Source organism: Lepidothrix coronata, unplaced genomic scaffold, assembly GCF_001604755.1.
Source record: "Lepidothrix coronata isolate B3197 unplaced genomic scaffold, Lepidothrix_coronata-1.0 Scaffold166, whole genome shotgun sequence".
Taxonomy (NCBI): domain Eukaryota; kingdom Metazoa; phylum Chordata; class Aves; order Passeriformes; family Pipridae; genus Lepidothrix; species Lepidothrix coronata.
Genome location: NW_016690346.1, coordinates 540,853 through 564,786, shown reverse-complemented (window position 1 = coordinate 564,786; position 23,934 = coordinate 540,853). Strand labels below are relative to the sequence as shown.

General features: G+C 39.5%; 1 protein-coding gene across 4 annotated transcripts in view; it reads right to left on the bottom strand.

Annotated features, from left to right (window-relative positions):
- CHD7 (chromodomain helicase DNA binding protein 7) overlaps positions 1 to 23,934 on the bottom strand; it is a 130,755-nt gene that overhangs the window by 67,756 nt on the left and 39,065 nt on the right. For all 4 annotated transcript variants that reach the window (XM_017829638.1, XM_017829639.1, XM_017829640.1 and 1 more), the window contains one exon: positions 20,657 to 22,520. In XM_017829638.1, coding sequence (XP_017685127.1) covers positions 20,657 to 22,345 — 1,689 coding nt within the window. In that variant the 5' untranslated portion in view covers positions 22,346 to 22,520. The remainder of the gene's footprint in view (positions 1 to 20,656; positions 22,521 to 23,934) is intronic.

Here is a 23,934-nt window from a genome sequence, read left to right as displayed (position 1 = left end):
GGGGATGAAGGAAGACTTCCTGAGGTGCTGGTTGATGGAGAACTTCTGTCTTCTTTAAACTGACTTCCAGCCCAAAGAGCTCAGCAGCGTCTGCAAAGCAGGATGTTAAATGCTGCAGAGCTGCTTTTCAACAATGAATCACAGAATCATCGAATATCCTGAGTGGGAAGGGACGCACAAGGATCGTCAAAGTCCAACCCTTAGCCCTGCACAGGACAGCCCCAAGAGTCACACCATGTGCCTGAGAGCATTGTCCAAACACTTCTTGAACTCTGGCAGGCTTGGTGCTGTGACCACTTCCCTAGGGAGCCTGTTTCAGTGCTCAAACACTTCTGGGAGAAAAACCTTTTCCTAATATCCATACTAAACCTCCCCTGACACAGCTTCACACCATTGCCTCCAGTCCTGTCCCTGGCCACCAGAGAGAAAAGGATCAGTGCCTGCCCCTCAGCTTCCCTTCGTGAGGAAGTTGTAGACTGCAAAAGGACCAAACCGCAACAGACTGTAAGGAAATACACCAGGAGCAGATGGATGTATTGCCCCAGTCTCATTACTCGGCACCACTACGTGCCTCTGCCAGAAAGTCCTCAAACTCAGCCTTATACACTTCACATCCACAACTATGTGCCTGGCTTGTGTGTGCACACCATAACATCCTTTCTTCTGGGCTTCTTTCAGTCCTCTGTTGCATGTTTGCCAGTTATGGGCAAATCAGTGTGGACTTAATGGTAGCCTCTTCTCCATAGAAGTATGAGGTTCTCACTTGAAGTTCCTCTGCCATGTACCTGAGAGCGTTATAAGGCTCTCTGAACTTGATTCTGTAATACCAAGAAATCTACACAAAATCAAGCTGTTGGATTTACAAAGAGGGAATATATAGACTAACTTGGCTGTGGAACAGAATGAGGACTGCATGGTGTCTGACAGGTTTTAAATTAAGTATAGTAGTAATTGTGAAACAGAACATCCTAATCTAGAAATTACTGACCAGGAATAACTTTTTTTCACCACCTCCTATCCTAAGTATGCAGGATCTATCAGGACTTTTTATGTACCATTGGAAATGCTGGATGAAGAATTTCAGTATGGCATTTAAAGTAACTTTTTTACCTGAAGCTATGAGTCAATACATGTTCTCCTCTACCCCACCCTGCTTTCCCCCCCAGCTGGATTTTAGGCAAAACACATTTGAGGTGTTTAATTCCAAATGTTACGGTTTTTCCTGGAGCAGGCTGAAAACAGAAACTCAGTGGAACCTACATCTAGGTTTGACTGGCATGGCTTGTTGCATGGCACACTCTGTTTTGCCATGCATACCTGCTGCAGACAACCTCTTGCCCCTCTTCTTAGGGCACTCTAATGCAAGGGTCTTCAATGGGCCTAGCCCATCTCTGAGAAAGCCAACCCTCAGTGGGCAGCCTGGGGATCTCAGCTGCCCACCAAGCCCTTACTTTTAGACATGAATGAGGGCAGCAACTGAAGAGTGCGACTTCATACAGTCATAAAACAGTAAGATACAGCAACCACCAGCAAAATGCTTTCAAAGGTATTTTTAGGCCACTACATTTATTAGCATATGGTGTTTGTTCAGGTACACTAGCAAGACTTTAGTTAAGATATAACTTCTCTATCATTTTCCTAACCCTTTCCTTATATATCATGGAAAACAAAAGCCCAGCATTTTTGTTTTAAAAGCTCTCCCAATCAGCTTCTAGACTTGCTAATCATCCATATTTAAGAAGCCTGCACATATAAAAAATGTATCAGTCACAGTTTAATAACAAACGTGCATCAGATGACCAGGCTGGTAAAAAGAGGATGCAAATCGTAGAGAGCCTTTACTAAGAACTTTATCACTTCTCCTATCTGCAAGCCTTTGTAAAAAAAAGAACAAGTTTTCCCTGAAGGTATAAATAGATACATATGTTCTAATAGCTCAAGGAAAGGGCAGTGGCCTTAGATGTTTAAGATTTCAATAGCTGTGAAAAGGACTATAACCCTTGAGTTTTTACTCATGTCCCTGGAAAGGAGGTCCCACTGAAGTCCCATGATACTTCCACAATACCATTCCTAAGTATGTTTATTAAATCACAGAACACTCTGAACTGTTCCACGGTTCACAACAAGATTTTTTTCAATTTCAGATATTTTATAGATGTGTGCCAGATTGAGAAAAATTAGCTGAAAGCATTAGAAGAAACACTACCGGCACAGATATTACACTCTGTTTTCTGTTTAGAGCTGACAAACTTTCAGTTCATCAATATTTTATGTAGATGACTAGCAATACACCCCACTAGACAAATAATACAATACTCTTTTTCTTCCCTTGCCATTTTCCTCCGCTGCAAGATGAAGTTTTACTGTATCCACAATCAAAAGATGAAATCCCTTTTATTCAGTAGCTGAGCTGGTGACTTTTTTTTTTTCAAACTACAACTTGTACTCAAGGCTTTTCTGCTAAAAATTTTAAAAACCACACAATTCTCTGACCATGTGGACTTCTAATGCCATAAAATACTAAGGAACCACCTAGGAATGAAAGTTAAATCAGTCTAAAGCAACTTTTTTCTTTTTATGTAATGATTGTAATCTTTAAGTTGGCTGACTTCTTCTGATTAAAAGGGCCTCATCTCAGAATTTCACCCAAAAGACTACATTTGGTAAATGTTTTCTGATATCATAAGATGATGTCTCATATTATCTCAATCAACCTGTCTCTACTGTTTATGTGTATTTCAGATCTCAAAGTGTTTAACTGCTGCTGTTTCAAAGCATAGGTGAGCACACTTAGTACTAGGAAGATCATAACTTAAAATTTTAACTTTTTGTTTCGACATTCTAAATGCCACTTCTGTAGTCACAAAGTACCACCACATCATGAAAGAAACTCCAAAATCCCAATGCCACTATCATTTTTACTTCTATTAGATGTCCCAAATAGTTGAAGTGACTTTCCTAACCCTTATTTATCCAACAATAATCTGTTCTTGTCCAGCAGAAATTCAAATTCTTCAGACACTGGCCAATGAGTCACTGCGCAAGTGAAATAGTAAAAATGTAATGTTGCCTTGAAAAAAAGAATATTTAAAATTCATTGTACCCCTAAGAAAACACACTGTAAATTATAATCATATTTTTATTTTTTAATGGCAGTCTAAATTATTTAAGTATTCCAAATACTTGAAAACAAAGAATAATTGTTGTTATTAAACAAATTTTATGTCCTATTGCTTAACCTTTTACAATAACATCTCTAACATACAGGGTGACTCTTTCCTAGCTACTTCCAGATTTGCTGCCTCATGTACTTTACAGGATGGTTTGGGGTTTTTTTTCCTTTTTCTGTTAAATTACATACTCATTTCTTTCTAACATGAGCCTCCAGCGAAGGACTTGCCATGGACTCTCTTCCTGAGAAGTGCCCAACCATGACTGCAAGAGAGCACCTACTTGGATAACTACAGGCTTCAGCATCAGGGCAATGCAGCCCAGCATAACACACACAAATAAGCCCCAAAGCCCATTACTATCACTCTGGCCATGGGTAACTCCCTATCACTCTGGCCATGGGTAACTCCCTATCCCTCTGTCTTGGTTTACTCATATGTAAAAAACAGAGAATACATGCTGTAGGAGAGTTTAGAAGACGAATAAATTAGTGGCTGGGGAAGTTCTTCTGTGATATGATTAAAATTACCATTTAAAAAGCTCATTTAGCTATTCTTTACCAAGATATGAAGAGAGACACTGCAGGAGGAGTCAGCCTGTTTCATGAGATTCTGTGATATTAATTATCAGGTTTACTGGATAAATATACAGTAAACAAATTATCAGGCCATACCTCAAATAATAAAAACAAACTAATTAAACATCTACTTTATCACAGAAGGCCTTCTGCAGGTAGAAGAAAGGAGTCAGAGAAAACATGGTTGCATAAACAGATTACATCCTATTTCATAGGCATGAGAAACGTGTAGCGCCAGTCCTACTTCAGCTCTTTCTTAACTCCAGCTTTGCAGCTTGCCATCATTCCATACACACAATCACTTAAAATAGGTGTATGAAGTTACATTGTTTAACGTTTTCTGTAACTTACTTAGTTCTTTCTTGATACTTACTTTTAAAAAGTATGTACAAAAATTACGACCAAAGACTTCTTGCTAACTGGAGATACAAATAAGGCAGACTAGGCAGATAGTAACAAACAATTACAGTTTTCTGGATGCCCTTATCAAACCCCTCTTTTGGAGGCACTGATGCTTACAGCAATATAGATACTTAAAAGCTCTAAGGTGTCCCATATGAAGTATGAGGGGAAACAACAAAAGAAGAGTTAAAAGCTACTTCTTTATATACATATATATTTACTACTATATACATATGTATTCGAACATTTAACTTTCAGTGTTTAAATTTCTTGTACTGATGTCTGACTCCCTTCCCAAATGACATGTTCACTTTCCACTATCTTAAAAAACAAAAATGAACCCAAACCAACCCCCAAAAATGAACCCAACCTGCAATGGGGGAGAAAAAAAAATAAATCAACTAAATCATGCCAGTTCTCCCCTGGGTACCTACTCAAGAATTAACTTTTCCCATCCTGTCACGTAGAAGGTAATCAGTCCTCAGGTTAAATAATTTCTATGAAGATAAAACAAAACACAATGGAAAGGCAGGTGTTTCCTCTTCCCTCCCCTGTGTCTAAATAGAAAAGGAAAATAACCTGAAAAAGTAATAATTTGTGCAATGGCTTTCTTTTATTTTGTTTTCAATGCACTCCTAAATAGTGATGGAAAAGCAGTAATTCTAAAAAGGTCTCTCTGATTAACCAGCCTTTAAACACCTATAGTTGACCAAGTCATGGAAATCAGAGGGCAAAAGGTACAATATATCTTCAGCAGTGATGCATTTTATACCAATGACACCTATTTTATGAGAGAAAAACTACTGAAGATTTAATGGTGCCAATTAAAGAAGCCAAGAGTTTGCATGGCTCAATGGCTGAGTCATAGACCTTTTCCCCATAATAGGTTCCATTATAGTCCTGAGCTCAAACTGTGGGAAGAGGATTGCAGATGAGTAAGAGGAATTAGTATTTTTAAATGTTATAAGCAAAGGAAGGTGTCCTTTAAGCATTATGCAACTGCGTCCCTGGTAGCAGTAGTGCAGCTTGTGCTTACTCACCATTGTAGCTTTGAGGTCCTCAGAAATTTGTGGACACCTTGCAACTTCAAAACACTATCACAGAAATTAAGCCCATCAGTGTAGCACCCTCTCAAATTTAAACAGCATTTCATATGCATTTCTAAACTTGAAATACTCCAATACTTGTAATTTTTGTGCTGTGTTATTACCCAATTTTTTTTAAGTCATTTATATTTACGTAAAACAACTTAAGACTGCATAGCTGAAGACCAAAGTAGTTTGTACTTAACCATATGATGTCTCTAAACAACTGGTGGGATGTACAATGAGGAAAAGAAAATTAAAATGTTGATGTGCATCTCAAGATCGCTTCCCAGGGAAGTATATGTGCCAGAGTACAATGTTGCACAAAATTCTGATCATCTACATCAACAACAGTTACACTTCAGACATGGGTACAGATTGCCTTGAAGAAGTCTAAAGGGAACCTAACTTTGGACAGACTGCTATTTATCAAAACATTGGCAGATCCTAATAAAGGAAATAAAAATAATTACGATCAGTAAATTTGTACCAGAGCAAATTGGGTATAAAACCAGTTACTAATAAATTTAGGACAGAACGTCAGATGCCTGTTCCAACATACAAAGTAATCTGATTTGGGTAAGAATTTAAAAAAAAAAAAAAAAAAGGAATACTGAGAGCAAAAGCCAAGTGATCTTTAAATTGAGGCTTGATGAGGTTAGGAAAAGCAGTCCATAAGATGGTACTTGTGACAGCTGGAAGCTCAACTCAATGTCCCAGACAACCTTTACAAGTATTTTGCTCCTAATGACTGGTGACAGTAAAAATCAACAGCAAAATCTTGTTTACATTAAAAAATAAATGCATTTTAACAAATGCAATTTGGAATATGACAAACACTGAACATATTAGTTCAGAAAAGAGTTAAATATGCTTAGGATTAACCATTTATGTTTAATTTTCTAGGGGAAGAAGATATCTATTAAACAGACTAACAAGACTGGTAAAACAAGCTTCTGGTCACAGAAATTTTATCTCCAGACCTGCAAAAAGGGGTTGGTTACCCAAAAAGCTTTTATAATTACACTGGCCAACACAGTCAGGAAAAAAAACTTGAAGTATTACCTCCTTTATAAGCCTTACTTCACACACATCCTCAAGTTATCACAGCTATGAACATGATGACTCAGATACCCCAAAGAAAACCTCTGTGATTTCAAATGTTTGTATTTATAACATTTTTTCCTTGGCTAGGAATTGTCTTTGTATCATGACTGTCACAGAAAACGCAACAGTGCTGTTTAAAACAGAAAAGGCTACTTATTAAATAAAGATGCCACAGTCCCAGTGTTCTTTTGCAATAGCTTTTCTATTCCCTAGTTTGGACAATTTTCCCAGAACATTGCAAAAGTAATTTTTATTTTCAAGTACTCTTAGACAACAGAGACTTGAGAAAAGTAGAAGTAAGCAATTTATTAAATTATCGGTCATCCATCATTTGTTCATTTACACAGTAACATTATTTAAGTATTAGTAATATATTTGTAAGGAGTGGGTTAGTAGAGGAGGGTGCTTGTATCCAATTGCTGGGTATGTGTCTTAAGTTGCAACAGGAGTATCGCCCCTAAAAAAGGCTCCTGAGAAAATTTCACCTCTTTCTAATGTTGTGTTGGAAAATTTGTTCTTCCTCAAGAGCTTCCTACACACAATATCCCTAATACAAAAGATCAGAATCAACAAGGATAAATGAAGATAGAACAAATTCTTCCCTCAAAAAAAAAAAAGAAATTCTTTTTCCTAGAAAGCACCCCAGAGCTCCCAGCTCAGAAGCCCACAGCCTACTTTGAGGTTTCTCCTGATCAGTTAGTTACAATCTAAAACCCCTTCTCCCACCCCCACACCCATTAAGCAATTGAGTGGTTTACCGAAGTGCTTTGTTTTGGGCTAAGTTTGATACAAATTGATGTAGAGACACAGTAGAGACAGAAAGAAGCAAGAGTTTTTATCTTTTGTACCTATTAGTAAGTCAGACTTCTGCAGTTAATCACTGAAAGAGCAAGACGAACCTGCAGATCATACTTCAACTACTTACAGCCTGAGTTTTCTTGGATATATATTTTTCCCCCATAATGTTTTCTTACTTTCATTTGTGAATACAAGCATCTACCTCTTCAGCATCTACAACTCACAGAACATATTACTGAGTTAAAAGGCAAATATGCTAATCAAGATTTAAGTAATTCTGTATTTGTGACTTGCAAGAAATAAACTGGTGGTTTTCTAGCATTGAAACTAGATATTTTCACATGCAATGCTAGTATTCTTTTTATGTACCAATCTCTAAAGTTTTGCGTGATAATTTTTGATTATCCAATTAGACACAGTCAGTAAAATCACTTTAAATGCAGAAAGTCACTTTCTGAAGCTGCAGTGTTTATATTTTGGATATAGTAGAAGACAAAGCAAAACTAAGGACTACACCCAAAGGCTTTTTTGCCTTTTTGAGGACATGCAAATGCAGACAAGTCAAGAAAGTGTGCAGGAATTGAGGAACAAGCAGTGCTAACTATTCTCAAGGTAGAGCTGCTGAGGCAGGCACCCCTCAGAGCACCAAGCAGGCGTGGAGGACCTTGCCCAGGGTTGTGGGGGTGGAAGACTGAGGAGGTTTGTGGTCACCTCTGTAACCCCAGGCTGTTACCCATCTGCACATTTCCACCCTTTGAAACGGAAACAGTGATTGCCACAGTTTGCCTGAGCCACCAGCAAATTCCCACTGATTCAAATTACACAAAGGTTATCTGATGGAAGAAGTTAACAGACATGGATGGTACGTATCACAGGCTAAAGAAATCTTTTTCTAGCTGGTTTACTAATACTCACCTGTCAAACTCCAGTAACTGTGGTTTCATGCTGACACTTTCCACTACAAGATTTACATCTCGACAGAAAGGGCTCAGTTATGCCCAGTTCCCTTCAAATCCAAAGGTAAATATAACATATAACAAATATAACATTTTTAGTATATGTCTTCGTCAGTCTTTCTGTGTCCTTTCCAAAAAATGTGGCAGTATACAATCCATTACTTCCAGGTCAGGTGAGGATACACCATCTGGAGCCAACACAGAACACCCTTCTGAAGAGATCATAGAATGGCTTGGGTGAGAAGAGACTTCAAAGCCTATCTAGTTCAACATCCTTGCAATGAGCAGGGACATCTCCATCTCAATCAGGTTGTCCATCTAACCTGACTTTGAATGTTTCCAAGAATGGGGCATCCACCACCTCTCTGGTGAACCTGTTCCACTGCTTCACCACCCTCACTGTAAAAAAATTCCTCCCTTATATCTATTCTAACTCAATCTTCTTTTAGTTTAAAGCCATTACCCCCTTATCCTATCACACCAGGACCTGCTAAAAGGTCTGTCCCCATCTTTCTTATAAGTCCCCTTTAAGTACTGAAAGGCTGCAATAACATCTCTCCAGAGCCTTTTCTTCTACAGGCTGAACAAACCCAACTCTCTCAGCTTTTCCTTATAAGAGAGGTGTTCCAGACTCCTGATCATCTGCATGTCCTCCTCTGGACTTGCTCCAACATATCCATGTCTTTCCTGTGCCAAGAACCCCAGAGCTGGATGCAGCATTCCAGGTGGGGTCTCACAAGAACAGAGCAAAGGAACAGAACCACCTCCCTTGACCTGTTGGCCACGCTGCTTTTGATGCAGCCCAGGATATGGCTGACTTTCGGGGCTGCAACGCATTTCGCCAGGTCACGTCCAGTCTTTAATCCACCAGTACCCCCAAGTCCTTCTCAGCAGGGCTGACACCTGTACTGATACCAGGGGTTGCCCTGATGCAAATGCAGGACCTTGCACTTGGACTTGAACATCATGAGGTTCACACAGACCCATTTCTCAAGATTGTCCAGGTCCCTCAGGATGGCTTCCTGTCCCTCAGGTGTGTTAACCACAGCCCTCAGCCTGGTGTGGTCTGCAGACTTGCTAAGGGTGCACTTGTTCTCACTGTCCAAGTCATTGATGAAGACACTGAATGGTACTGGTAACACAACACCCTTTTCTGGAACAGGAGGTCTCTGCACTTGGCTTTACATTGAGGTGTAACCACTGTCATTTCAGACACCAGCCTGAACAGATCCCTTCAGAAGTGAGATTTACATTACACCACAGAACTCTGTTCTGCCAAGTTTCCATCTCCCCCTTTTTTTTGTTGTTAATCTGTAAGCCTCTAGTACAGGAGATGTAACTCTCTCTATAAACTTCCCATACACATATTGTTGCTTATCATATAAACCTGCTCTCCTTAATCAACTTTCCCAGACTACAAAGAAGTAGTCTGCAGGAGACTTCAGAGGTATACAGACTGTGGTTTGAAAACACCAACTTAAAGAAATCTTAACGGATACATATGAGATACAAACCTAAAAGTGATCACCACTAATCAACTCTATTTTTCTCTTGGGGTGGGAAAACAGCAGTTCTCCATATGGCCTTTTCATTGCACTATTTTATTAACTTCAACATGACAAAGTGGGCTTCAAATCATAGACTTGTTAAAATTTGCTGCCCAAGATTCATTTATGTCAAAGAGCCCAAGATACTTCTCAGATTCCAGTTCTATAGTCCCAGTAACAAATGAAAATAGCCTTTGAATATGTCAGCTATAGCATGTCACTGGTAGGCCTTTCCCCAGCTCCTCTAGTAACTGAGCTAAACTAACAATTAAATCAGTGTCATTAGAACTTGAGGGTGAAGAAAGAAAGAAAAAAAAACAACCAAAAATCCCACACTTTATTTTCCGTGGACGAACACGGAACCTCAGCACCAACTTTATCTGCACCAACTGAGTTAACTCTTAATTATAATGTTTAATCATACTTGAGTTATCCAATCAGTTTGATTAACACTGTTCTATGAAACACCTTATCTTTAGTGCCGATATCTTTTGTATCCTAGCTCCAGCCATTCTTTACACAACGTATAGTAAAATGTAAAAATCCATATACTCAGGTCCTAAATCAGATGTGCCTACAGCAATATCAGGTCTAGATTTTGGTTTATATTGTAGTATTATAATGGAGAGATGTGTCTAAAGCAATCCTTTAACTCACCCCTCACTGCTGTAACAGTTTCTGAGTTACGTTTTTCGTTGTTGTGCAGGAACCACTCTGCCATCCCCCCGCTCACCACTGCAGAGCACTTCCCAAAGCACATCCAACAGCAATACTGGCAATATAGACACCAAACAAGCAATCTGTGTCAGTCAGCAAAAAGTCCCCAAATCCCAGTCTAATGCCTTATGTACAGAATTATCTGGTTTTCAGCAAGTTTTCTTGAAATATTTCAAAGGAGGCCTGCTGAGAGAAACACTTAGAACCAGGCAGTACTCCAGTATTGCAGGTGTTTATCCTTATATCCACATCTGACAATGCTTGCCCCTGTAAACAACTGCAAGGTCCCATTAACAAACTGAGATACAAATAACAACTTTAGACTAGTTTTAATGACTACATATTTCATACAGTTGTACAAGAAAACTGTGATGTCAACTTTTTATGGTAAGGTGTCACTTTAAATTCAAACATGCACCGTGTATTATAAGCCTCCCACTATATTTAGCAACAATTGGCTGGTACAGAAAGATTTCTTCCAAAAATAAAATAAAGGACTTCATATCATTCAGCACTCACATGTAAGGAAAATTACAGTATTATCACAGTTATCAGAGTCTTGCAGGGCCAAAAAAGATATGAAGTAACAGAATGCAAGTGGATGGAGGGCCATCTGGAGAGAAAGGAGATGTAAAAGGAGAGTGGAAAAAACAGAGTTCATATTGACTATTAGACATCAGGAAGTTTGTTATGAAGCTTGTTATGAGTCCTCTCTTCTCTTTCCTTACAAGAAGATTACACCCAAAAATCTGTGGAACTATTAACTTCTCAGTTACTGGAAGTTACAGAAACATAATAAAACACAACTGAATTAGCACAACTAAAATTGACTAATTTTTTCAGATTCAAACGATTAAATTATTCAGTCTGCTTCAAGAAAGAAGTCTACTGTAAGTGGGTATACATTCCTTTTGGCACTCCCTACAACATGCTATATCAATATATCAAAGATGCATTTGTTTTTCTGTACTAAAGAATAAATGTCTCATTCTTGAAGACAAATATTTCTAATTTTCCCAAATGAAAAGGTTAATAATATGCCACAGAAACCTGCCAAGTTCCAGAAGTCAAGATTTTAGAAGTTGAGATTGTGGACTTCCAGTACTTATAAAAAAAGAGGGAGAGGAACTTTTTACACAGGCAGATCGTGATAAGGCAAGGGGGGATTGTTTTAAACTAAAAGGAGAGGATTTAGATTAGATGTTAAGAAGAAATTTTTTACTCAGGGGGTAGAGAGGTACCGAACAGATTGCATAGGTAAGTTGGAAATGCCCCATCCCTGGAAGTGTTCAAAGGCCATGTTGGGGCCAGGAGCAACCTCAGGTAGTGGGTAGCATCCCTGCCTGTGGTGGGGTGGTTGGAACTAGATCATCCTTATGGTCCCTTCCAACACAAGTCATTCTATTAGCCTGTGATTTCTTAACATTTGGTTTCTACAGCAGCAACCCTTGCAATATGAACCCATTCCCGGAAGTTCTTAATTTTTGTGCTTGTTCAGCGTAATACAAGACCTGCCTCCTAAGATTGGCTAACACAGTAAAACCACTGAGGAGTACAGGAAAGAGTGTTACCCAGATCCTCAGTACTGAGGAAGAACAAAAGCAAATAAACAAAAGATTCCTCCTAACCCAACAGTAAAAAATCAGAGATCCACTTGTTTTCTTCCACATCTTTTATATAACTGCACTACTCTCACATTAACCTCTATAATTACCAAATTCCTACACAAGAAGTACGATTTCCTCCTTTGAACTGCTAAGACCAGTTGTCATAGTCTTCTTAAGCTGCATTTGTAAGACAGAGCAGTACTGGAAGGAGGGACAAGGAGAGCAAGGAGGTGACATGTTTTAGAGTAACAGATACCTAAGTAAGAACTCGAATTGGGAATTTTATGGATTCGAGTTTTGAATAAATAACAAAGTTTATGCTCACCATCTACATGTTCCTCTTCATAAACAGGAGCAACACAATTTTTAGGTACAACAACCTTGCCCAGGAACAGAGAAAATTCTAACTAAACATATGATGTATGAAAAACAGTAAAGAATGTTGATTCCAGAGTTTATAAATCAAACCCACACTTAGACCACAAGTCGTCCTGTGATAAATAAAATTTTATCTGAGTTTTATTTCTAACTTTCTTGCTTTTAAACAATTCTCTATGCTGAAGAAAAAAAGGAAAAAAATCCCATTCAATACTCAAAGAAAACAACTGATTGACTGGTACTGGAAGCATCTTCCCTCATTTCAACGCACATGACACACACACCTAACAAAACTGTGCCAAGCTCTTTGGTAGAAAGGGGATGTTCTTTCACCTCTTCAATAACAAAATAGCTGCAAATACTTCAGTTGGAAGAAGAAAACAGCTGTCCTTTTCTAAAATCAAAACAAAACAAAACACCACTCCTGAAATCAAACCAGTCACTTATATTTGTGTGGACTAAAAAAAAGTTGGGAGAAGTTGGAATGTGATCAGTTTGTCACTAATTCAATAGAACAAGACAAAGCTTTGACTTCTAACAAAAGTTTTAATTTATCAAAATTTAAGAGAGAACTGAAGGGCTGGTTATTGAGGGCAAGTGCTACAAAACCACAAGCTGTATAAGGGTACTAAAAAGCCTGAAAGGGTATTAAAGGGCCAGAGAAAGAGGCAGTCCCCATTTTGCCCCAGCAAGCATTCTCACTCCCACACCACCACACCAGCTTGGGTGATCTTGTGGTCACACAGCAAAGAGATGCTGGGAACATGACCTGGCCAGAAGTGAGCAGGCCAGATAAGCCTGTTCACCCAATAATCAGGCATGCTGATGCAAGGAAGGAGCTAACGTTCTGTATCCCAGACCTCAGCCACCTTTATTTGCATGGATTTATTTTTTTAAGCAGATTAGATACTGAGAGTTACTGAGTGCACACAACTATGCTGGGAAGCTGTCAGTGGACTATTTGCCCACAGCATGGTGACACAAAGGTACACCCTGAAGCAGCGTGCAGGGCGGTAACAGGCACCACTGGACCAAATGGCTACCTCTGGCAAGGGCTCAGTAGGCAGGTGACTCACACAGGAGGAGAGGTGGAGTGACTCCCTAAACTCTGCCCCCTTTTTAACATAACATTGGCCATTTCCTCTCTGTTCCTACTGCTCAGTCAGCTCAGCTCAGCCTTTCACTGACCCTTCCCTGATCACTGCTTCCTGCCTACCCTTCCTACTCTGGTCCCAAGAAGCAGCTTCACCATCTTTAAAGCACACCTCCAAACAAATTTAATGGCATAAAAAGAAAGATCTGGACAAATAGATGCTTTAACCACCATGAAAAACTCAAGGGTGTCAATCTTGCTCCTTAGCTACCAAACTTTACAACTCTGTTGCCAAAAGAAGTCTATAAATATTTATAGATGTCATCTCTATAGAAAAAACAAACAAACATTTTGTTTCCAAATCCAGACCACATTATCACTAGTAAAATACATGCATCATCATACAATTAAAAGAACTGATTTCTGAAAATTCAAAAGTGAAAAGTACTGCACTGAGGAGAAAACAACTTCTACAGGCTGAACTTAAAAATTACACTTCAAAGTCATGGTGTCCCATCATAGCAGGAACTGAGACATTTATTCTCCACAAAAGAAAAAAAGAGAGGACACTTATGCAAGTTTGTGACACTTGCATTCAAGATACAAGCAGAGGCATATTAATTAAAAATAAATGGATGCCTCAAATTCCACATGAAAGAGCAAGATAGAAGACTGGGAGGAGGATCTGTAATAAAAAGGTAGGAAATTATTACTTTGCCTGCAACTTGGTCCTTATTAGAATTTCTACTGTATTTAAAGAGATAAAAAATAAATGTAAAAAAAAATTAAAATCAAGCATTTCTCCTTTCATTTGCCCTAATTACCCTTGTAAGTTTATATAACTTACTGATAATACTGACAAGAGGGTTTGTATTAGACTATCAGCCTTCAATCGAGAAAAAAGTCTTCTCCAAAAAAACAGATTTGAATTTATTCAAATAAATATAAAGTAATGGAATGTGTTTGGCCATGGGAAAAATGACTGCCAAATCCCACTGGAAGTGACCATCAGCAGATAAGAACACTGTACTGAAGTACTGAATAGCAGTATAAATCTAAAAATATTTCTAGTTACGTGATTCCTCAGATAACCCCAATGATTTCAGGAAACAATACATTCAGGTTACCAACATATCATAGAAACTTTCAAAATATTCATGCTGAAGAACAAGTCTGGTAACTCTTAGGCCTACAAACCAGAATGCTGATGCAGAGTTGTGTTTTTATGCTAATGCTGCAAACTGGCTTTACCCAGAACTTCAGAGCAGATAATTTAATGGCACAAATTATTTTCATTATAGTCAAATCATGGCACCCAAGGGAAGAAGTATTCCTGAAACTGCTTGTGCCTCCCCAGCAGTAAAAAAAGACAAAAGAATTTATAGCAAAACCACCTCAAAACTACGAGTCTTTGGCCCAAAGGCCTATTCACTAAAGGATCCCTCAAAGCCCTTATTTACAAAAGCACACACACCCTTTTCAAGGGTGAGGAAGAAATTAGTCTTTGGACACTGCAGTATTAACTTTAGACTTGAATATAACTGAGGAGTTTTAAAACATGAACTTTTGTTGGACAAAGTATTTCATATTAATTATTATATCCTTTGCACGGGAGCTCATGGATGGATCAAGTTATAAGTGTAACACACTATTCTAGTCCACAGACGTGAAATAACATCAACACTTGAAACACTCTTATGGTCTACTTTTCTTTTAGTGGGAAAATTATAATGAATTACATTGCATACAGGAGTTCTTCAGATCCTCAACAAAACATAGCAGAAGCCTGTAAACTTTTAAGAAAACAGTAGTTATCAACCTTTACTTTTAAATGAATACTATGGATTTTCTTTGCAGCTTTTCTTTCATCTATCACTCTCCACAACTTCTGATTTTGCCTATGTTTTCTACATACATTTTACATAAATACACACATACATTCATGCTTATCTATATATAAAATCATATACAATTGTAATTAAAGTTCAGTATTAGTGGGGTTTTGATTTCATTTAGTCAGGCAGCTTCAAAAATCTTGCCAACATAGACTAGTTTGCTGGTCTATGAATACTTAAAAAGGGAAACTACAGTTTCTAGGACTAGCCATGAAATTTTGCTGAACATGCAGCATATAGAGTACCCCAAAAGACCAGCTAGCAGTCATGTGAAATAGCCTCTGTGTCAAAACAAAAAGTACCCAACAGTGTTTGTACATTTTTCTTAAAAAAATTGAACTTGTTCTACTTATCAACAGGAAAATAGTAAAAGAGTTAAACACCTGAGGGATTAAAAAGCCGTTCTCTGGAGATATGGGAAATTGCTTATGAATATTAATTAATGGGAAAAATCTTAACTATTTGAAATTATACCATTTCTTACTTTGTAAAATTATAGGAAACATGCTGAAAGGTAATTGCTCATGTGAAGACAGTAAGGAGTCAATCTCTTCTTTCTTCTCTTAGGCATTAAAACAAATACTCAGGAGAAAGTCAACTTCATTTTAGTGTGCCAGCAAGTAACTGACTTAACCTCTACTCTCTGCCTGGTTAAAATATTGCATCAAACCACTCCAGCTGACAGTAGTTTTCATTAATATCCCTCTCCATTCAGGTACATCCAAGTATAAATTAAACTGAGGCAGCAACTCAGGGTTTGAAAATACAGGAAGGGCCTGTGAGAGGGGTGACCCAGCTGGTGACTCAGCAGGACTTTCCCTGCCTCTTCCCCTGCAAGGGAGGGCAGGAAATTTCAAAGGAATGTGTTCATACCAAACACAGCTATGAGTTATGATTTAAAGCAAAGTCACATGCCCACAGATAATAAGGCCAGCAGAGTAAACCTGGCAGTGAACCTTTAACACACACAAAATGAGTTCCTTCTCCACTAGAAGCTGGAAACTGCAACCTGGCATCCTCCAACACTGTTGGTGCCTATCACTCTGAGCTCTACCATTTAGTCAAGCATGGAGGCTATACCATACCTGTTTGTCATTTAAATACTCCTGTGTTTGACTATAAATAATGTAGATCGCATTTGTGGAACATGATTAATGAACAGAACTCGAAACTTCAGCCCACACAGTAGCTGTGGGTAAATAAGAAGTTGTGTGTAATAACACACCCAGGACAGCCTATTCTTGGCAAAGAAAACTCCTACACTTCCTCTACCACTAAAAAAATGCTCTGAAAATAATGACATGTAAGAGCAACTACACAGCATTAGACCCCCAGAGGCCTGTCTAACCTGATATCCCCTCTTTGATAAAGTATGTGGAACAGTACAAGAACCAGACACACACACAGTAGATGCAACCCAATAACAAATTCTCAGCCACTTATATACAGCACAGATCTGCTGAGCCAAATGTGGTGTCTTCATGTTTATCAAATGATGATGCATTTTTCCATGCAACATCTCAGAGATCAGCATCTTAATATGCAGTTCTGAGCTCACCACCTGATAATTTGCTGAATACCTTAAAAGAATTAAAGGAGACAAAAGAGGTGACAAATAACCCTTATTTCACATTCATCCTCTTCATCCACCCATATTACTCACAATTTTAGAGGCTTTCACCATCTCTCTCCTTCCCTCCCCCCCAAATTACCCCCTTCTGTGCTTTTCCAAGTGTTACCGTATTTTCTGAGGCCTGAGGAAGGGACCCAGAGCTTCACAGCACTTGCCACACCAGCATACCAAGCATACAGATAACAACATGGTAACAATCCTTGTTTTGCTCTCTACTACTTCCATTACAATTCCTCCCGATTTATTTCTTCGACTGTCATAGCACACTTTCAGATAGCCATCTAACACCAAGACCCTTTTCCTAAGGAGAGGCTTTTGCCTGCCATTTCACTGGCCAAGCACTACAGAATCATAAAATCATTTATGTTGGAAAAGACCATTAAGACCATTGAGTTTAACTGCAGACCCAGCATTACCAGCTCCACCACTACACCACATCCCTAAGCAACACATCTACATGCCTTTTAAAATCCTCCAGGGATGGTGACTCTACCACTTCCATGGGAAGCCTCTTCCAACGACTGACAATCCTTTCAGCGAAGAAAATTTTCCTAATATCCAATCTAAACCTCCCCTGGCCACACCTTGACTCCCACTACTTATGGCCAAGTGACTGACACTCCTATTATATTTCTAATTATTTAGTTTTACTCTTGTTAGGGTCTTCACCACAGCTGCACTTGACACTCTGCTTTGGGTAAATTGACAACAGCAGCAAACTTCGCCATCTGACTTTTCACCCTTCTCCAGATGATTTATGAGCATTTTGGAGAGCACAAGCTCATGAGCCCAACACAGATGCCTCCACTGTGAAAACAAACAAGCTACTCCTACTCTCTGCTTTGCACCTTGGTGGATTACCCTGCAACAGCAGAACCCGCCTTCTCACCCCATGGTCACTGAGCTCTTCTAAAAGCCTTTGGTGGTGAAGAACGTTTCAAAGGAGTGCCTGAAAAACCACACCAACTGAACATCTCAGCGCTGTGCTGGTTCTTAAGGATCTATCAAACTCCACCAAAGCCAGCAACTCACTGCTAACACAGTCCTAAAAACCACGTTTAGTTTTCAGCTATTAATCGAAACCAGATGAATTGTCAATCACCAGCTTCATCTCCCAGCCAAAATAATTTGCAGTTTTGCACACAAAAAAAGAAATAACAAGCCTTGGAATCAACACAGCAATTTCTTTCAACTTAAAAGCAAAAGAACTGCACTTTCCTTCCAACATATCTAAAAACAAAACAGTAATTTGGTTAACCACAAGTATTACAGCCTTCCCATGATAAGGCTAGCTTCAAATCACTGAAAAATAATTACTAAGATGGCTTCTGTTGATTTTAAAGTACATAGTGATTTCCATTTCACTGACTATATTAATTTTGTTGATTCATTTTATACAAATAAAAACAAACCAGTCATTTAAATAACTGTTCTTCAGTGAACGGCTTTCTGCCTACTGACATGGAAGGAAAACCATGACACAGGAAAGCTACCAATTCTGTATTCAGGCTTTAGAACAGGGGTTTCGCACATCTGCATTTTTCCCCAGGGGGTGGGGAGGAGCTGAGTTTTCGTTGACTTGAACAATATTCATTTCATCCAAACAGATTTCAATGGGAAATGCCTGCCTGTCAAGAATTTCATTACTACAGTCAGGGCTCAAACTAACTACTTAATGGGCAAGTATACTAACAATAACTTTTACCAGATAAAAACTTTACAGAAGTAGGCTAACAGAGAATTTACTTGGCTTGCTACAACTGTTTGAATTACTGATTTTAATCAAATAACTAGAGTTATCATGTAGTTTTCCTCTAATTGTTTAGTTTCAGCACCTACCTTTCTTCAAGCTATTCATCTGCAGTTCAGCATTTTGTAATAGGTTGCATAGCTCATTTAAGGGTTGAGCTGTTTGCATTTTACCTCTTCACTGATTAAAGGGAAAAAAATGTCCCAAGAACATTTAACAAGCCTGTCCATTCTATCAGTAAACCTTCTCCCAAACCACCTTCCGATGCCAAAAATAGGCTTGCTGGATTATCAGATGAAAACAAGGAATTAATGATGGTAAAGACCACAGCTTTAGGGCACAGTCCACCTCAAGTCTTTCCTCCCACATCCCCAGCATCACTAGTTGTGAAAGATCTCAGTGACACTGGTTTTTGTTCCTTTACAGTCTTCTAAATCTTACATTACCATTTCTATAATTTTCAAGCTTTTTCTGCAAGATGTGTCAGCTCTTGTCTTCAGGATAAAAACAATCTTATACTTCTTTTTGTCATCCCTACTGTTTTTCATACCAATTTTGAGGAGGGCAGGGAAGAAAAATATGGTTTTGAAGATATACTCTGCCCCTTCCAGAGAGCTTCCTCCTCCCTCCCAGAAAGACAGTGTACTTTTTTCCCTTGCCCAGCTTAGTCCCTGATCTCCCTTCTCCACCCTACAGCACCTCCAATGCTCCCCCCTCCTCTCTTCCACGGGGAATGTGGAAGCCTGTCCCAGCTGCTGAGCTGCTCCACCTACCACTCCTTGGCAGCTGCCTCTCTGTAGCGCATACATCTGATTCCCAGACCCACCTCATGCTGTGTGGAGTAGCGAACAGAAGCAGCCGGCAGGCAGCAGTGGAGGGGACTGCTGAGCAGCTGCTTCCCGCACAGGCCCAGGACACTGGCTAGGACAACTGGTTTTATGATTTATTAAGTGTATTGTAGCCTCATATCATTACGACTGCATTCCAGCAATTGTCTCCAAATATTTATGGGCAGAGCTACTTGGTATTAATTACTGACTGCTTTAAAAAAAAAATAAAAATTAGAAGTAAACCTCTGATATCTTGACCACTTATTCATTTGGTACCAAAACCTCTTGAATGCTGACTGAGAGAGCCACAGGCAAACAATGGCAAATGTGAAGATCACAAAAAACACTTTTTCAGCTGAAGTTTAACGTACTAGCAGGTAGTCAAACCTGATAAGCTACAGAGAATCAAGATGTTTTACCATTTTTAGCTTTTAATTACATGGAAGCAATACATCAGCATTGAAATCTGGCAGATCAGAGACTAGGTAAAATAAAGCTTCAATTCTATTCAACATTTCATTGGAGCCTCAGATTTTATTTCAGACTATGATTCGCATCTGTTGTCTTCTCCTTGCATAAACTGCTGCCCCATCACTTCTCAGTTGCATTACTTAGTGCTGAAGAAGTTCACACTGGAAATTTTTTCACATGTAAAAATTTCAGCTTTAATTTAAAACCACAAAACATTCCCTTAGAATTTAAAGATAACCATTGGTTTGGCCAAAACAAACAAATTATAACACATACTTCTTTCTCCGAGTTGCAAATACAAAAATTAATAATTTAAATGACAATTCTCACACGTGCTTTCTATTTTCCCCTCAAAGGAACCAACATGAAAAAAAAGAGTAGGTAATTCAGGTACTGTACTGTTGCTGTATCAGATTTCAGCCTATCCATGATGTTATCCTGTAAAAATTACGTGAAAGATGTTAGCAAGCTACCTGAACTTCATTTTACCTTCAGCCTCTGTACACCAAAAGAGCCACATAACCAGTAACAAACAAGGGAGTCAAACAGGAGCAACTATTTTGAAACCATAGTTCTTATGTATCCTGAAATGCACTTAAAGTCATTTAAAACATTTTCCACTAATTGGAAGCAGCTTACCTGAAGGACAGGCACTTTTTGTGGTGTGTTTTGTGGTGACTGGTGAAGCTGTGCCCAAGGCTGATGATGAGGATGTGGGGGTGGTGAAGACTGGTGATGTATCCCTGGATGAGGCTGCATGGGAGGACAGGTTGGCATTTGCTGTTGAAAAGACTGCTGTTGACTAGGAAGCTGCTGGCCAGATATTAGTCGCTCTTGTATTGCTTGTGGATCTGCAAGGCCAACACCTGGACAACCATTTGGTCTCATGTGCCCACCCATCTCCCGTGGTGTTGAAGACATACCCATAAATGGACGATTCTGTTGCATGTTTCGGGGGCCCATATTCCTTTGTCCAATTCCCATGGCACCAGGGGGCTGGTGTGACGGTTGAGGATGGGGTATATTTGGGTAACTGCCAACTTCCATTGGTATTCCAGCACTACCAGGTCTAACCTGTGGAGGAGGTGTACCTGCTGGATTACTCATTGCTTTCATAGGTGACATGGGAGGTGGAGAGGCATAAGTTCCCTGAGGCTGTGAAGGGTGCATAGTTTGCGTGTTCATTTGGTTAAGTGAGCCACTAGGGTGGATGGGCTGCTGGTGCATTAGTCCTTGACCACTGTTTGATGGAAATCCGACAGCATTTGGGTATCTTGGTACAGATTGATTCATTGGAGTGTTATTTGTAAGGCCTAAATTCTGATTCATCCCTGTATTATTAACTAATCCCTGATTAAGGTTACTGTAAGGATATCGAGAATACTGCCCTGAGTTGTTTATAGTAGGTGAGGGTACCGTCTGGCTCCGAGAACTAAAATTAAGTGTTTGTGGCCTAACAGCACCCTGCTGGGGAGGATTAGGGGAGAATCTGGGACTGTGGGCTACTGATTCTCCATGGAGAGCAGTGGGGGGATGGTGGTGAAATTGCTGGACTGAGTGTCGCAAAGAAGGTGCCATACTGGGATTCTGCTGGGGCACATGAGACAAGTGGCCAGGTCCTGAGGTGGCAATGAAAGGGTTTCCCTGATTGAGGCCTTCTTGGCCTTGAGAAAACTGGTTCATCCTCTGCTGCTGCGGCTGACTGTGCTGCTGCATTGAAAAATCACCACGAGCCATGTAGTTTCCCATCTGCTGCATGTGCTGAGGATGGCCCTGCCCAGGGGGTCCGGAGGGTGCCTGCGGCGGCTGTGTCGGTTGCGGCGGCTGCTGCTGCTGCTGTTGCTGCTGGTATGGTGCTCTTATCTGGTCTGGCACTTGAACTGCCCGTGGTCCCCACATGGAGCCACTGTCTACGAAGGGTTGCCCGTGTCTTTCGTTCTGCATGCCGGGATAGACTCCCATCTGACCACCAGCACCACTGCTGTGAGGAACCTGAGGAACCGGAGGGTTGTGATACTGCGAATGAGGAGAGGCTATACCATTCCCAGGGGCATTGCTTATCATCCTGTTCGGCTGATCCATCAGGTGCATTTTCTGCTGTTCGTATTGATTATAGTGATCAAAATGGGTCAACTTGGCTTGATTTTGATTTGCAGTGGGATGATGAAGAGATGACTGTAAAGTGGGAAATCCTTGATCCATGGGCATTTGCTGCCCCATAGGATTCACTGTATTTTCAGGATATCCACATTCTCCAAGACCTTCCAACCCTTCACTGAAAATATTACCATCTTCTCCAAACAGACTCATCATTCCTGGATCTGCCATCTTTTTTCAGCACACAGCTCCTCGGAGCTACAACCAGAATGCTAGTCTGTGCTTCACCTCGGTGAGGTGTTTTGTCCTCAAAGCCTTTAATCCTCAACTAATCTCCTTCATGTCATTCCATATTTCCTTAATTCTTTTGGACCACGCAGTGTCAGGCAAAGTCTGGTTACTGCTCCTAGAAAAAGTGGGGGAGGGAGGAGAAAGAGAGGAAGATATTGAAATAAATAACATCAGGCAACATAAAGAAAAAATACTTGACTGATTTTTAAACAATCCTAGCTAGTTTCAGCCCCCTGAAATACATCTTAAAAATCTATTTCGCTTTACGAAGGATTCAATAGCTTTATCAGAAGCTTTATTATGATAGAGAGTTAGGAAGCAAGCAAAACACTAGCCTTAACCTTAAATTAATCCATTCACTAGACTTCCTAGTGCTCCCTTCTTGGGTGGAACAGAACAAAAGAACACAACATGCAGCAGCAGCAGCTGCCACAGCAGGTAGGCAGATGTATGAATATAGCCAGGCAGCCCATCTGCTGAACTAAAGCCCTGAAAACGCTCTAGTTACCAACAGCATGTCCTTAACCTTATTCCCTTGAGCTGCGTAATCAGATGAGCAAGCAGAAGCACCAAGTCTTACAATGAACTAAAGTTAGTTATACGGACAACAGATTTTTCAAGTGCACACAGACAAGACCCACTAAAATATACCAAATCCCTAGAGTTAGCCTTTAGGAAAGAAAAAAAAATAATTTTTTTAACACTCACAGTTTATCTTAATTTAACAGATTTGTAAAACTGAAAGACAACGCCTCTTCCCAGTTAAACAAAACTATATGCTCAATTTGTGTAAGAAAATTAAATTCAAAAGCTTCATTCACAATCCCTATTCTAATTTCCTTCATGATGGTAACAGGGAACCAGTGTCATTAAAGTTCATTGCTCATCTTCAGGTTATCATGCTACTACTGCAACTACAGCACTTGAGAAGAACAGAGAAATTTTGTTCTCTCCAGAATTATAATCTTGAATACTCACTCAAGAGAATTAGTAATGGCAAAAGAACTGAAATTATAAAAAGTAAACCTAACAAGGTACACACTTGGACAGCAAAAAAAAAAAAGCAACACACAGTAACAGAGCAGATTCAGAAAAGTTCCCATTCAGGTTTTCCACAGGGAAGACTGCTCTGTTCTGACATGTGTCCCCCATTCTCTCCCCTCAAGAACTTGTAAGATTTTGTTTGGATCCATTTACTAAGAACAATGCTGTCTTTTCTTCTTATGATCAGAATTTTAAATGCTATGTCTTACATCTCAAAACAAACTTTTAGACTAGTCAAGGGAGCCTATCCACACAGCAAATAAAACCAAATATTTTTGCATCTTTGTTATACTTTAGGAGCAACTTTACTTGCAGATACCAACTTGCCCTTTAAACAGCAACCAAAGTAAAGAAGATTTACAAGTTTGTGCTTTCACATCTTGCATTTTGCAGTGGAGGAGAGATACCTTCAGTCACTTAGGATGCAAAATGCCAGGCCAGACTACTTGACTGAAGGTGATTTGTCCCAGACAAGTTTTAGGGAG